The sequence below is a fragment of the Camelina sativa genome, chromosome 5, assembly GCF_000633955.1.
Source record: "Camelina sativa cultivar DH55 chromosome 5, Cs, whole genome shotgun sequence".
NCBI lineage: Eukaryota > Viridiplantae > Streptophyta > Magnoliopsida > Brassicales > Brassicaceae > Camelina > Camelina sativa.
The window spans coordinates 806,427-821,739 of record NC_025689.1 but is presented as its reverse complement, the minus strand read 5'-3'; the positions used below and the strand labels follow the sequence as shown (position 1 = coordinate 821,739).

Here is a 15,313-nt window from a genome sequence, read left to right as displayed (position 1 = left end):
AAAAAAAAAAAAAAGAAAATGAGTATCGAGTTTATGTCGGTTCCATGACACAACATATCTTTACAACGTTTGACATATTTTAGCATCTCCTTGACGCACATGAATTCCTACAAAGAGGGCATGAACCATGAATCTTGAGCCACGCATCAATACATTCCACGTGGAAGCAATGCTCACATTCCGGTATGGACCGTATGCTCTCTCTGCTCGCATACTCTGATAAACAAATCGGACATACAATTCCATTATTTCCCGGAAGCCTTCTACTTTCTCCCAACTCTATTTTCGTGTATGTTTCTATTGTCGATTGGTCAAGACCCCTCGTGGCCATAATAACCTCTCTTGGTTGATGCGTTACGGTTGCGCCTGTAATAGCTGAATGCCCTTGTCCTCGGAAACCGAACCTATGGGATTTGTATATCCGGATAGCAATAAAAATAGCAAAGAGGGTGATTGCTACGCTTATGGACACGCTTACATAAACATTGCCTAAAGGACCTGCAAATTAAAATATTTTATAGACTCAGTTTAATTTAGATTATTTTTCATAATAAGGTGAAATCATTTATTAGGAAAATTAAACATGCTTTTCGTATGAACTGGTTTATCAATAAAAATCAAGTTATTTTTCAAAGTGATCAAATACAAATTTAGTAGTAGGCTACATGTCATGGTTAACGTACTATTTTCTTTTATAATAATAAAGTTTCTATATACGGACTACGACATTCTAGCGTGTGACATGTTATGATTCAATTTTTGATCTACTGCAATCATATATATAGTCAATGGCTCGGTCGTAATGATGCCTACTCGATTATTAATTTTTTATTTCTAGTTTGTTTAATGAGTAGATAATTATTTCAAAACCCCCAAAAATCAAAGATTCCTTCGATTTGAAGTTTTTCACAGAGACAATTTATTCTTCGTATGAAAAGAGAAAGAATCAGAGTAATTCGTACCGGATTTTTCAAAAGAGAAGCATTTGACTTCAAGAGAAGCATTGCTTATGAAACCACATCTCAAATACTTCATCTCACAAACGTTACAACTTGGAGAATCCCATTTTAGCCAAAGGTCTTGATCGTTGACATCAGTCGAGAATCTTGGTTTCTGAGCAACAATCGGCCGAGAAACCGGAATAGCTACTGTCTTTGCGATCTGACAAGAAGGCAGCATAGATTTCGCGAGATCCAAACTAGTTGTAGCCAAGAAAGAGGTCGTTGAATTGCCTAGACATGGGATGGAGTGAAACCCTGATGACTTTGCAACCTCATTAGGGCAGCTCAAGAACGTGTAGCTGACAAGGTAGAGAACAGAGAATTGAGATCCTGAAATGTCAAAGGTCAAAAGCTTTCTTGCCAAACAATTTTCAGGGTCATAGAGACGTATATGCTGACTTAAATAGTCGATCTTCCGGACAAGAAATGTTCCGGAATTAGGAAGCTTGAGAGCTGTCCTGCTGGGACTAACTGTGCAGTGGAGATTGAATCCCGCATAGCCACAGAACTCAGCCTGTTCTGAGAGTAACCAGAAAGGGAAACGGACATGGACATCGTCGCGGCCACATGAGGAAGGAGGGCATTGTTTTGGGTGTGAAACGTGTAGGAGAGGAAAGAGGAAGAGGAGGTAAAGGAAGAATGGTTTTGAGAAAGTCATAGTGGTTTTGGTATGAAGGGAGGGACATGTAGACTTAATTTCTATTAACACTTAAATATTCGTATTAGTTAAGATTAAAAGAGTATATACCTTTTATTAATTAAGATTACTAAAAACCATACAACAGGCTTATTATAAGATAACTAAAATAAGTTTGCAAACGAAATAGTTCTGTCTAAGTAATGGTGGTATTATAGACGACTTATCTCGTAGAATTGTTTTCTATGGGACTTATCTCCACTTTTTCTTTAAGCAGAGACTTTTATAGGTAACTAACACATATATACGTATCTTGCAGACATGCAAGTTCTTATTTCCTAGATTTCTTTCGTTTGTTTTTTTTTTTGAATAAAATGTAAAATTTATTCCAAAAAAAGTAGTTTTTACATCAAGTGCAGCATGAAGTTAAATGTTTTGTTGCGAATAAACTAGAGTTTGAGTTTATAAAATGGTGTCTTTAACGAGAACCTAGCCACTTCTCCATACAACCTGTGAGCTTTCCTCCCGTTTGAAGTGAGAGCAGCCTGTTCCTGACCTGTCTGTCGAGGTTTTTGATGAGCTGAGCAGAGGAGATTGGTGACTCTCCATGGCGACGTCGATTTCTCTCTTGCCAGAGTGAATAAACCGAGGCCTGGAAAGCATAGCGAAGTAGAAACAGAGTAGATGGCCCCAATGATGCGTCTACTAGAAGATGCAGGTTTTGGTCCCAGTCTGTAGAGAAATTGGTCGAGAGCAACTTAGAAACAGAGTAGATGGCCCCAATCAGAAACTTGATTTCTTTCGTTTGGAATACAACCCTTTTTATTTTAATGACTTAAAGTTTAAGTTTTATAGACCAGTGGATGGATGACATAAAAACCTTGGATCAAATTTATTAATATCCTCTCGAGTCACCTTTTTCTATGCATATATAATGTTTTTCTTTGTAATGCATATTTTTGTTTAATTGTTTTTACAATACAAAACAAAGCTTCAACAATTAAAATACATAATAATCATTATTTTCAATTAAACAAGCGTAAAAAAAAAAGAATTTTAAAAACATTTATTTAAAAGATTATTTTGCAAAAGAAAAAAATCAAATAATTCTTAAGTGTCAAATTTATATTACGTGAAAACATGTTGAACTTATGACACCAAACTGACGGACCAAAGGAAATCCTTCGAACTGGATGCCTAAGATCGGTTTGTAATCAACGTTTTAAAATTTAACACTTAAAAATTATTTGAATATTTTAAAAACATATTGTTTAATTCAAATTTTCGATCAAAAACATTGTTTTGTAAAAAAAAAAAATCAAATAACTCTTAAATGTCAAATTTATATTACGTGAAAACATGTTGAACTTATAACACCAAACTGACGGAACAAAGGAAATCCTCCGGACTAGATGCTTAAGCTTGGTTTGCAATCGACGTTTTGAAATTTAACACTTAAAAGTTATTTGAATATTTTAAAAACATTTTGTTACTTTAAAAGCTTTTATGAGATTAAAATAATTAATTCAAACTTATTTTTCAAAAATATAGTTTTTTCAGTAGAAAACATATTATTTATTTTTTAAAAGGAAGAAAGAATATTAAAAATAAAAAGAGAAAAAGAGAAGAAAATAATACATTGTTGGACTGTTGAAGCAAGTATCCCAGATGCGAGCCTCGTCTGCACCGTTGTGTTGGTGAAAGTGTCGCAATTGTTGACAAAAAAAACAGTCAGATTCTCCTCAGGCGAGCGAGAGTGGAATGATGGAACCTTCTTCTTAGCTTATTCGCTTTCCTATCATCCCCTTCTAGTTTTGCCCTGCGGTGAAATATATATACTTACTTAATTAGGGGAAGAGACGAAGTTTCGGATCGACTCAAAAACAGAGGATGGAGATCAAACCTTGCGAATGACAAGTTCTTTTTGTTGCAGAGATCATCATTATCGACGACAGCAATTGATCGTATCGGTATCGAGAAGAGAACTGCATCAGCTGGGAGAAAGAGAATTCTCGGAGAAGAATAGAAGAACAGAGAATTCTGATAATAAAGAAGAAGAAAATAAGTAAAGGGTTGAGCTTTTTCAAAATAACATTAAAGGAAATTTTTTAGGTTTGATTTGATTGTTTCCTTTTTTCGAGGAGTTTGATTTTTGTCTTTTCTTTTTTTTCTTCCCTTTTTATAATAAGACAATGGACTCCCAAAAGAATAATAATTACAACGGTCACTTTTTTTACCGATTACCGTTTACAACAGTCGTGTCCATACTCACAATCAAAATTTATATCAAAAAGGTGAGACAGAACAGAACTAAACTAAATTGCCTGACGCCATAAAGACGGACTCTATGCTTTATTAATATCAGAAGCACGGCTAAGAAAGAATAATAAGTAACTTCTTTTGTCAATATCATTATTTGTTTCTTTATTTTCTACATGGTTTTCAATTTTTTTTTTATCAGGTTTGTTTGTATACCAAGAAAAAAATGTGTCTTCCAATACATATATTGTGATGGTTCCAAATTCAACACTAGTTTATGGAGCTTAAGGTATTGACAAAAATATCGTTATTTATTCAAACCACAACACTGTCTTAGTGTCTTGTCTTCTTTGATGTTAGTACATACGAGAGAGCTTTGAAATTTGGATGGATTTCAAGATCCAATGTACATCGTCGGAACTGGCTTGGAACAACAAATGTCAAGATCTAAAGAATAACCAGAAGCTGATGATGATGATCGCTTTTTGCCTCTATATATCAATAAAGAATACAACGATTAAGATGACATCCATTACATAAAACATAAGTTGAAACAAGATACAGAATAATTATAACTAGTTGAGTAAACAAATTTAACTCTAAAAATATAAAGTCAATTGTAAACAAACGTAATTAATCGCTACTACATCCATTACAACCTCAAAAGTTAAAAATAAATTTCTTCTACAAAATGTAAATATTGCTATATGTTTACAAATATAAATTCTTCTATATATATAAATCATATATAACAATTCAGACAGCTTCACGCACCGGAGAAGGCGAATTCCGACAAAGAGGACACGAACCATGAATCTTAAGCCACGCATCTATACATTCAATGTGGAAGCAATGATCACATTCCGGTATGCATCGCACGGTCTCTTTGCTAGCATACTCCGATAAACAAATGGGACAAACAATATCATTAGTTCCCGGTAATCTTCTACTCTCTCCTAATTCCATTTTCTTATATGATTCTATTACAGACTCGTCAAGACCCGTCGTTACTATAACCTCATTTGGCTGCAGGGCAGCGACCGCCACGTTGCGTTGTCTCCGGGAAGCGAATCTTTCGGAGGTGCATACTCCGATTGCAATACAAGTAGCAAAGATCGTGACCGGTCCAATTACGCTCAGGATTATAATTTTAAGCACATGTAGTCCCGTATTGTTACCTGCAAAGTTTCCAAAGGTCAATTTAATCAAGCCAACATGTACCTATTATTTTTTTCCTTTCTCGTCAACTAAAACTTGTGATAATTCGCAACCATGAAACAAGTAAAAATTTAGTAATCAACTCGTCATGTTGCGCATTATTGTTTTTATATTCGTATTATATGGTTTTATATACGGAGTACGACATTCTAGCGTGTAACATGAAAAGATTGGATTTGATCTTTTGAAAACTGTAATTAAGCAATTAATTACTCAATAGTCAACGGCTCAATGTCAAATGTAATGCCTAAATAGATTTTTTTTCCTAGTTGTTTAATGAGTGGATAATTATTTGAAAACCCCAATTTATAGATATCCAAATCCACTAGAGCAACTTATTTATTCATTCATTATTATTCAATGGAGTTAACTATACGAACTAAGAAGAGAAAGAATTGTGAGTAATTATTAGTACCTGATTTTTCAAAAGGGAAGCATTTCACTTGGAGAGAGGTATTACTTATGAATCCACATCTCAAGTAATCCTTCTCACAATCGCTACAACTTGGAAAGTCCCATTTCAACCAAAGGTCTTGATTCTTGAGATCAGTCGAGAATCTTGATTTCTCGACAACAACCGGCCGAGAAACCGGAATAGCTAATGTCTTGACGATCTGACAAGAAGGCAGCATAGACTTTGCGAGATCCAAACTAGTTGTAGCTAAGAACGAGGTCGTTGAATTGCTTAGACATGTGATGGAGTCAAACCCGGACGACTTTGCAACCTCATTAGGACAGCTCAAGAACGTGTAGTTGACAAGGTAGAGAGCAGAGAAAGGAGATCCCGATATGTCAAAGGTCAAAAGCTTTCTTACTAGGCAATTTTCGGGGTCATAGAGACGAATCTGCTGCCTTATATAGTCAATCTCTCGGACAAGAAATGTTCCGGAATTAGGGAGCTTAAGAGCTGTCTTGGGACTGATTGTGCATTGGAGATTAAATCCGGCGTGGCCACATAACTCAGGCTGTCTCGAGAGTAACCAAAAAGGGAAACGGACATGAACATCGTCACGACCGCATGAGGAAGAAGAGCATTGTTTTGGGTGTGAAGCATGTAGAAGAGGGACGATGCAAAAGAGGTAAAGAAAGAGTTGTTTTGAGAAAGTCATATTGTGGTTTTGGTACTAAGGGAGGGACATGAAGACTTATGATTACACTGAATATAAATAGCTAAGACTTGAGAGATCTATCTCTTCTTAATAAAAAATAACAATATTTATTTTGTTGGTTAGATGAGGAATATTATAATATTGTAGTCTGATGGATCTATGGAAAGGTCGTACTTGTTCTCTTTAACAGATAATGCTCATCAAGATACAATTTGAAGAAGTTGAATGGAGACATGTTAACGGAAGACTAAACACTTTGTTATTATTCAAATCATGAGAACCCTTAGCACACACTTTAAATTTAATTCAACTTGTGACATAAGGATTTACAGTCCTTTGCAAGAGAGAACAAGGCCATTCAAAAATCTATAGTAATTCTTTATATAGTACCTAAAATAACTATCGTCAAAAAAAGAAAACAAGTATTATAAGAAAGATGTACCAAAAAAAGCATTCAAAGCAAAAAAAAACCGATGACAAGAATGAATAGAGAGAAAAGAAATGAAAACAGAAGAAAAATGATTAAGTAAAGCTCAGATTTCACTGTACCGAAAGATCTTCTTATACGTTGATTCATAGTAGATGATGATGATATATGCAGAAACGCTTCCAATGAGGATAGTTGATTGTCCTGATGATATAAACAATCTCAGAATAGAATGATGATGCTATTTAGCATTTTAATAGAAGAATCCCTGTAAAGACGCAAGTATTGGTCCAACACAGATTATGTTTTCTTCTTTAGGCGTTTTTGCCTAAAGAATTACTCTAATTGCGAATTGATGATTCTGCTCATCTTTGTGCTTCACTCTATTTGACTTTTTCTCATCGATTTGTCTTTTGATGTTCCTGTAAGAGTTTTTGAGGTTTGAATAAAGAGTTCAAGGATCGACTTTAGTGACAATTTTGGAGTTTCACAGTAGATTTGACCTCATTCATTGCTTAGATTATTCACAGGACGTATATATTTAGTGTAGAAAAAAGAAAAATGTTACAAAAAAAAAAACAAAACAAAAAAAACTATTGTAAACACTTAAATTGTCATCAAGGAAATATGTCAGAGTGAAATGAACCAACAACTTGAACATGTCCAAAGAATGACAGATATGATGTCATAAAGAAAAAATACAAAAGCCAACAGGTTTATAAAAAAAGCAAACCAAGAGTATATACCAGAGTTCTTTTAGACAAACAAGAACAACCTTTAGTGTTCCTGAGAGCTAACCACCTCATCGAGATGGTAATCCATCACATCGGATAGAGCTTCGAGGAATGCAGCTTCGCTCGTCCCTGGAAGCACCGCTTCTTGAGCTTCCTCTACCATTTCCTCCACTAGAGACTTCTTAGTCAGTGTTTCTCTGCACATTATGGTCCCAATCTCAAATGCTGTTAGTCCTCTTTCCACTCCTTTCTTCAGAAGCATCGTTGAGATTCTGAGCGTTCTAGCCGTCTCCACAGGCATTTTCCATCCATAGAACTTCAGTAGATCGATATCTTCCTCTGCGTCCAGTGATCTAATGTAATCTTGAGTCTCCACAGAGTATGGTTTCCGGGCTTGTGGCCAATATAGCCACTCGAGCGTGCAATCTTCAAACTGTTGCAAGATACAAAAGTTAGTTTCATCTTGACAATCTCAATATAAGCAAAACAAAATCTAAGAAAGTAAGAGAAAAAAGAGTAAGAGCACTTACGCTTTCAGGCAAGCAGTATCCATGATCTATAGGAACCAAAACGATCTTTCCATTTTCATCCTTAGTCATCAGAATGTTCCCACCATGTCTGTCTGCGTTGGCCAGTCTGATATCCAGCACAGAAATCTTATGAACTTCCTCAACTGGAAATGAAAGCGGACCCATATCTTCACAGCTGCCATCATTCTCTGTAAACATCTGAAGTGACCCAATCTTGGTTTTGACTCCTTTGGGATGGTTAAACCCGGGATGAAGACATTCAATCATAGTTGTGGGAGGTACACCAGCAAAACCTATCTCTTCACCAGACATAGATCGGTTCCCACTTTTGGGATGATCCAAAATATAAGCAGCGACTTCCCTCAATGCACCTTCACCAACCTTTGTTCCTTTCTTCAAACCTTCACCGCTTGGCGAAAGTGGTAAACCCTGAGGATTGTTTTCAGCCATTGGTTCCTCATCGATAGGCTTAAATACACCAACAAATTTGTTTCCCGATGGACCCTGCATGAAATAAGCACCTCCCGTGCCTTCTCTTGACCTGACAGGAGGATTCCCACTATTTAATCCATCAGAAGCAGACTTAACCATATCTTGAACCACCAGAGGTACTTGAGCCTTGGAGTTGATAATCACCGGCTCCAAAGATAGCTTTTTAGGTGGGACAACGCAGTCAGCTTCACAACCCTTGTTATTATTATCACTACTAGCTTGTGGGGGGGCAACAATAGACAACTCAAAGTTCTTCTCGACAGGCTTAGCTCGAACTTTAGCAGATCTCCGGACAAGAAGATGCAAAACAGAGTCATCGTTTCTACAAATATCATTAATAAGACTCTGATCCTCCAACTTCTCACCTTCGTAAAGCAACTCCTGTTCATCAGGATCAACAAAGTCACCACCACGTTTTTTAGAAATCTGCTTCTTGACATAACCAATGTTCCTCCCTCTCTCAACATGGAACCTACAGTGTTTCCCACAAGTAGTCTTAACATCAAGAACCTGAAGATCAGAGAGCTTAAGAACCAAGTGAAGTATGTTGCCTTCACTAACACCGTAATCACGCATATTAGAATTGCTTCTAGCTAGTTCTCGTCCCCCGAAAACTAGCTTCTGGTTCCTCACAACAAACCCGCGGTAAGACTGAATCCGAAGCTTAACAGACTCGATAGAATCAGACTCGAGCACTCGCATTGGTATAACGGATCCGGGGAGTGTGAGGTAGATCATAATGGTGTCGTCTGGAAAGGAATCAACACAAGAGTTCGCACGAACCAGAGGCATAATCGAAGGTTCGTTACGAACCGGACTTAACGCAACACCAGCTGATGACATCTTTGGAGAAATCTAAAGAACTTTTGTTTACGGAAAAAAAAAACAAACCGGCTTGTTTATAATATATACACAAGCAACCGCAAAAAAAAAGCCCTAAAATCCCAAATCCATCGCGTCTTCTTCCAGAAACAAACAACAAATCCTATAAAAGAGTAGATCAAAGCTAAACAGATCAGGGATCGATCGCTGCAGGCGAATTTTTCAAGAATCGGTGGCAAATCTGATTTCGATGACGACGTACCATATACAGAAAGAAAGAAATATCAAAAAAAAGAAAAAAATCAAAGAGAGCGGATTCTTACCAGAAGGAAAGAACCAAAGGGGTAAGGTCGGACAAAGCGTGGAGCTATAAAGGATTGATCCAAGAATAGTAAAAAATCAAGAGAGAGATAGAGAGAGAGAGTTAGGGTTCAAATCAATGGCGTATAAAGCATTCACAGCTCGCGAAACCAATGGGTCAATAGAGACGGGAGATTTTTCAAAACAAAGGCAAAAGGAAAGTAGGCAGGAAGGAAGGGACACGTGTCGTTACCTCGAATGCGTCGATGACGCGTCGTCTATTGAATTGATTATTCTTTTTATTTTTTTTAATGTACTTGTTTATTGTCGACGAAACGGTGTACGCCCAACCAGTTTCGTTTTTATTTTTATACTAATCCGTATTTATCTACCAGCTTCTAGTGACGGTCAGGTGATCACATTTTTCCATTTTTTTTTTCACCTTGGAGTGGAAACCAAGCCAGAGAGACTTTGGGGTTATTTATTATTTAACCGTTTCCGGTTTGAGGAGGTTTTAGATAAGAATTAGAGAGTTGGAGTCACTGAACCGGTACATTCGTAATCGTAATCGTGTATGGGCCTAAACGTTGGGCCTTTAATATTCTTCCTCGACTCGTTTCAGATCTCTGTTCTATTCAACGTTTCAACTATGTGGAACGTGAACATGAATATATTAGGTACAGTTGCATCTTACCAGGCTCATGAACATGTTAGACACACCATTTGATAGCTTCCGAGTTGTATTATTTGGAGTCACTGAACCAGTACGTACAACTGTAACCGTATGGAAGTTGTAATTTGACCATGTACATTAAAAAGTTTCATCTTTACCAGGTTCATGAAGATCCGAGTACAAGACTCAATTTGATAGCTTTCCTAATTCTCTGTTTCTGACTTCTTAAAAGACGCCATTGCCTTTATATAACTCCAAAGATCACACACCAATTCCAAAATCACACAAATTGTTCTCATAACTTTCAAACAATCCATTCGGAGAATTTCACACAACTTTCTATACTACACAACTCACTCGTAAGAGCTATACGATTACAATAAAGCTAGGTTCCAAAACGAAGCAATCGGAATCAATATACAAACTAAGTGATTAATCACACTCAACTGAGATAACAAATTGATGAAACTACGAAAAAAGAAAGAGAGCTGATAGAAGTTCTCGTTATTCAATCAAAAGCTTAACAGAGTCTCAACCATCAGGAAGAACACTCCTGACTCTTTTACTAAAGAGAAAAGTTATTGAAACAGACTTAGAATTCCACTTAAGCCTTTACAAGCTGAATCCAAATACACCAAACCAGAAACTCAACCAACACACACAGAAGATATAAAAAAAGATGCAATATTGCATCATGTTCTTATTCATAAAACATCTTTAGATTCCCAAAAGATGTTAACTTGTTTCAGAAAAGAAACACGAAAATATCTTTGATAACGATGAACTGGAACAAACCCAAAGAGATCACCATCAAGTGCCTAGTCATCTCTTGATGAACGTAATCCGCCAAAATCTCTTCCATACCTTCGTTGATATGATACAGCAAATGAATTTTTGGCAAGAAAGATGCGTTAGTGTAACCTCGTGAAGACGAGAGACGCGAGAATTTAGCTGCGTTGTTGAGATCAGATTGTCGGATTGAAGAAGAAATCGAACGATCGGTGACGAGATTGGTTGAATCCGGTTTGAGTTTCTGGGCTAGGGCAAAGGGGATTGAAGAGATGTCTCTTCCCATTCCCAGTGGGTTTCTCACGGCGGCGGTGGTGGCGGACGCGGAGGAGATTTGGCTCATGGAGAAAGGTAACGACTTTGAGAGAGCGGCTTTGTGGGTTTGACGGTGGAGATCGAGGATGGTGCGGCGGAGAGACATCGCGACGGAGGAGAGAATTTGGCTGGATAAGGAATTGAAATTGGATCTGATCGGAGAAACAAACCCTAAGTGAAAATGAATCAGAGTTGAAGCTTCGTAGAGGAGAAGAGACGTTTTTGAAGTTGGGCTCTAGCATGGGCTTTGTAGATCTACTAGAAAGCCCAAAAACAAAAACAAAACGAAAATATAATTTTTGATGAATTAACAAAATAATGTGGGATGCAATGTGACATTTTGATTGGATTATAATCATTATATTAACGATATACAAGTTTATGTGAACTATATAACATTGATTGGATTATATTAACTTGTTAGGTTATAACTCTTGCTTCATTGGGAGACAAAAATAACAAANTAAGCCTTTACAAGCTGAATCCAAATACACCAAACCAGAAACTCAACCAACACACACAGAAGATATAAAAAAAGATGCAATATTGCATCATGTTCTTATTCATAAAACATCTTTAGATTCCCAAAAGATGTTAACTTGTTTCAGAAAAGAAACACGAAAATATCTTTGATAACGATGAACTGGAACAAACCCAAAGAGATCACCATCAAGTGCCTAGTCATCTCTTGATGAACGTAATCCGCCAAAATCTCTTCCATACCTTCGTTGATATGATACAGCAAATGAATTTTTGGCAAGAAAGATGCGTTAGTGTAACCTCGTGAAGACGAGAGACGCGAGAATTTAGCTGCGTTGTTGAGATCAGATTGTCGGATTGAAGAAGAAATCGAACGATCGGTGACGAGATTGGTTGAATCCGGTTTGAGTTTCTGGGCTAGGGCAAAGGGGATTGAAGAGATGTCTCTTCCCATTCCCAGTGGGTTTCTCACGGCGGCGGTGGTGGCGGACGCGGAGGAGATTTGGCTCATGGAGAAAGGTAACGACTTTGAGAGAGCGGCTTTGTGGGTTTGACGGTGGAGATCGAGGATGGTGCGGCGGAGAGACATCGCGACGGAGGAGAGAATTTGGCTGGATAAGGAATTGAAATTGGATCTGATCGGAGAAACAAACCCTAAGTGAAAATGAATCAGAGTTGAAGCTTCGTAGAGGAGAAGAGACGTTTTTGAAGTTGGGCTCTAGCATGGGCTTTGTAGATCTACTAGAAAGCCCAAAAACAAAAACAAAACGAAAATATAATTTTTGATGAATTAACAAAATAATGTGGGATGCAATGTGACATTTTGATTGGATTATAATCATTATATTAACGATATACAAGTTTATGTGAACTATATAACATTGATTGGATTATATTAACTTGTTAGGTTATAACTCTTGCTTCATTGGGAGACAAAAATAACAAAATCACTAAATATTTTGAAGCTTGCTGCAAATATATTTAGATGTTCTTGAGTATTTTGCTCTAAAATTAGTATGTTTGATGCCAAAAAGAAAAATCACATTAAAAATTGATTCTAAGTCCGTTTTAATCCATTAAATTGTGATTTGTTTGATGAGAATATAAGAAAATCAACATATTTAACACATGGATCACAAAGAAAGAAAAAAGTCATATACTATCTTTTTCATACTTTATTTCATTTTCTTAAGTAGGAAAATTATTTCCCAAGATACAAATATATGTGAATTAATATGATCGACATACTAGGTATTATAACGTTAGTGGAATATACTAAAACTGGATTCCTTTCATTCTAAGAAAGAGAACAGAAATGAAAAAGAAAAGTATGTTATCTATTTCTCTAGTTGAACCTGGAAGTTACCTATACTGAAACAATGAAGCTTTTGATCACCATCATGTGATACCTAGCTAGAAATCAACAGAAACCTGTGAACTAGAAGACGGTAATGGCTGCTGCGTCGAGCTCGTTTCCGGCGGGCAAACCGCTGCTATAAGCTTCTCTTTCGTCAATGGATCCGAGACGTTGTTAGACTTAACCACAAAAGTGTGAAACATTGTGTCTTCAGCTAACGATAACTTAGATTCCAATACACTAACCTCTGAGTTTCTCATTGCTTGTATAATTCTTGAAGCTGGATGTGAATCCAACGGTGAGATCACTCTTACAACAACCTCTTCATTTACCGCTTGAACGTCAACTTCGGGAGTACTTTCAACTGTGCTCTCTGTTCTTACTCTTTCAGCTTCCATGATGTTTACTTTCTCTTGAAGCTCTTTGATGTAAGAAATCGCATCTCCAAGTAGAGAAGCTTTGTCCATTTTGGATATGTTTGGAACAACTGACCGTAAAGCGTAGAATCTTTGGTTAAGCTTCTCGCGTCTCTGCCTCTCAGCTTCCACATGGTTCAATGGCTCTTCTCTTCCGTTTGCAGGCTTTCTTCCTCGCTTTCTTGGTCTCTTCTCATCAACAACTGAAACTGTTCCTGCTCCTAATCCTGATGCTGCTAATAAGCTCCCTGGTCTTTTCGCAGTACAAGAATCTGATATTTCTAGTTGAGTGTTTGTAGATGGATTCGAAGAAGCCCCTATGGATGATGCCGCTAATTCAATCTGCGTCTTGTAATTGCTATTATCTAAAACCAGATTCAGATTCTCTTGCACTTTCACATCTTCTCTCTGAGTTGTGTAACCACCACATGTTGGACCTTTGTTATTATTATAGCCATCCCAACTTTGAGGTGTGAACCTCTCATCCAAGTTTCTTCTCACATCGAGCTTCTTAGGATACGCGTGAGCTACATGGTCTGAGTTATTCAAATCCTGCCCGAAGAGCCTGTGAATCCCTCCACTCGTGTTTGAAGTCACCATCAAAGGCTGCGTAACTCTCCTCATAAACAAAGCTTGAACAGACTTAACCAAACCAATGTTTTCAGGCAAAGACCAAACAGAACCAAGCTCAAGAACACCAGCATCAGTAGGAACCATAACAATCGTTCTGATTCCAGAAGATTTCGCCATAAAAGACCTGAAACAGTAATCAGACTCCGAGTTAACCGCATCAGATAACCAAACATGTTTCCCTGAAGCATAACACCTCCCAGGACCACCTTCACCGTGGTTAAAAAAGAAATACATAGAAGCTAAGAAGAAAATCTCAGTAGCAGTAACTTTCTCTAAGCTCAAAGCATAATTGTCTTCATCAGATCCACCAAAAACCCTATGAAGCTTCTGTAACACTCTCTTCCTCATATCTTGCCATGTCTCTTCATCTAATCCCATGTAGTTAAAATGATAAGACCTAAGAGCTTTTGATTCCTCTTCCTCGTTAGGCTCACGACAACACCTATCTCCCCAACCTAAGACATGTTGTCCGGATCTAGACATGGTCTGCTGCCAGAAGATAGCGTAGTTCCAGCTGAAATTCTCAGAGTTTGGCCAATCTACGAGACTAGAGAGCTTCTTATTCAAACTATCGTCAGCTCCCATAACTAAAAACAGATTCTGATTCGAATTTGAGTTTGCTCTAAGAAAATCAGAAGCTAAATGCCCTAAAACGGCACTAACCATCGATTTCTCTTCATCATCCCAACCCAAATCACTCATACTCATCTTTTTAATTTATCTCACCAAACCCAAAACCAGAAAAATCTCTGTAACCTCAAACAACTTAGTCGGAGAAAACCAAACCTTTCTTCTACAGATAGACTCAATAAAGCTTGAAACCATATAAACTCGAGTCTCTCCAGCTTCAGATTCAAATGACCAAATTCTAAAAAAGGTTGGAACTTTGAACAATTTGAAGAACACCCACCAGTGATGAATCACGCTCGACAGAAGCTTGTGCCGGTTAAGAAAACTCTCGCCGGGAGAATGATTCCAAAAAGGTTTGATTTTTACAACAAAGAGAACAATTGAATGAGCTTTGAAACTAGAAAAGTCATACAGACAAAAGAATAGAGAGTATGAAAACAAAGAGGTTGTAGAAGATACAGTTAGAGAGAAAGAGAGAGAGAGAATGAGAG

General features: G+C 37.2%; 6 protein-coding genes across 7 annotated transcripts; all 6 read right to left on the bottom strand.

Moving 5' to 3' along the window:
* Nucleotides 80-1,659, bottom strand: LOC104788738 (putative RING-H2 finger protein ATL21A). The gene is made up of 2 exons (XM_010514520.1): nt 963-1,659; nt 80-498 (listed from the first exon to the last, which is right to left on the bottom strand). The coding sequence occupies exons 1-2, from the start codon at nt 1,657-1,659 to the stop codon at nt 80-82; spliced, it is 1,116 nt and encodes a 371-aa protein (XP_010512822.1).
* Nucleotides 4,650-6,278, bottom strand: LOC104784664 (putative RING-H2 finger protein ATL21A). The gene is made up of 2 exons (XM_010509709.1): nt 5,531-6,278; nt 4,650-5,075 (listed from the first exon to the last, which is right to left on the bottom strand). Exons 1-2 carry the CDS (start codon nt 6,222-6,224, stop codon nt 4,654-4,656), a joined length of 1,116 nt encoding a protein of 371 aa, XP_010508011.1. The 5' UTR covers nt 6,225-6,278; the 3' UTR covers nt 4,650-4,653.
* Nucleotides 7,246-9,717, bottom strand: LOC104784663 (phosphatidylinositol 4-kinase gamma 4-like). Of its 2 annotated transcripts, XM_010509707.2 has the most exons (3): nt 9,553-9,717; nt 7,916-9,392; nt 7,246-7,818 (listed from the first exon to the last, which is right to left on the bottom strand). In XM_010509707.2, the coding sequence occupies exons 2-3, from the start codon at nt 9,248-9,250 to the stop codon at nt 7,429-7,431; spliced, it is 1,725 nt and encodes a 574-aa protein (XP_010508009.1). In that variant the 5' UTR covers nt 9,251-9,392; nt 9,553-9,717; the 3' UTR covers nt 7,246-7,428. The 2 variants fall into 2 exon arrangements, with proteins under 2 accessions (XP_010508009.1, XP_019101148.1); XM_019245603.1 differs by having other exon boundaries at nt 7,916-9,712.
* On the bottom strand, nt 10,687-11,494 carry LOC104784661 (succinate dehydrogenase subunit 4, mitochondrial-like). Its single transcript, XM_010509705.2, has one exon. It carries the CDS (start codon nt 11,410-11,412, stop codon nt 10,948-10,950), a length of 465 nt encoding a protein of 154 aa, XP_010508007.1. The 5' UTR covers nt 11,413-11,494; the 3' UTR covers nt 10,687-10,947.
* LOC104784662 (succinate dehydrogenase subunit 4, mitochondrial-like) lies at nt 11,833-12,457 on the bottom strand. The gene has a single exon (XM_019245604.1). It carries the CDS (start codon nt 12,373-12,375, stop codon nt 11,911-11,913), a length of 465 nt encoding a protein of 154 aa, XP_019101149.1. The 5' UTR covers nt 12,376-12,457; the 3' UTR covers nt 11,833-11,910.
* Nucleotides 13,103-15,313, bottom strand: LOC104784660 (transcription factor ABA-INDUCIBLE bHLH-TYPE-like). The gene has a single exon (XM_010509704.2). It carries the CDS (start codon nt 14,898-14,900, stop codon nt 13,200-13,202), a length of 1,701 nt encoding a protein of 566 aa, XP_010508006.1. The 5' UTR covers nt 14,901-15,313; the 3' UTR covers nt 13,103-13,199.

Coding starts and splice junctions, on each gene's coding strand:
- LOC104784660 (XM_010509704.2), bottom strand. CDS start 14,900: ATGAGTATGAGTGATTTGGGTTGGGATGATGAAGAGAAATCGATGGTT.
- LOC104788738 (XM_010514520.1), bottom strand. CDS start 1,659: ATGACTTTCTCAAAACCATTCTTCCTTTACCTCCTCTTCCTCTTTCCT. Junction 499..962: donor CTTCTCTTTTGAAAAATCCG/GTACGAATTACT, acceptor TTTAATTTGCAG/GTCCTTTAGGCAATGTTTAT.
- LOC104784661 (XM_010509705.2), bottom strand. CDS start 11,412: ATGTCTCTCCGCCGCACCATCCTCGATCTCCACCGTCAAACCCACAAA.
- LOC104784664 (XM_010509709.1), bottom strand. CDS start 6,224: ATGACTTTCTCAAAACAACTCTTTCTTTACCTCTTTTGCATCGTCCCT. Junction 5,076..5,530: donor CTTCCCTTTTGAAAAATCAG/GTACTAATAATT, acceptor GAAACTTTGCAG/GTAACAATACGGGACTACAT.
- LOC104784662 (XM_019245604.1), bottom strand. CDS start 12,375: ATGTCTCTCCGCCGCACCATCCTCGATCTCCACCGTCAAACCCACAAA.
- LOC104784663 (XM_010509707.2), bottom strand. CDS start 9,250: ATGTCATCAGCTGGTGTTGCGTTAAGTCCGGTTCGTAACGAACCTTCG. Junction 7,819..7,915: donor GATACTGCTTGCCTGAAAGC/GTAAGTGCTCTT, acceptor ATCTTGCAACAG/TTTGAAGATTGCACGCTCGA.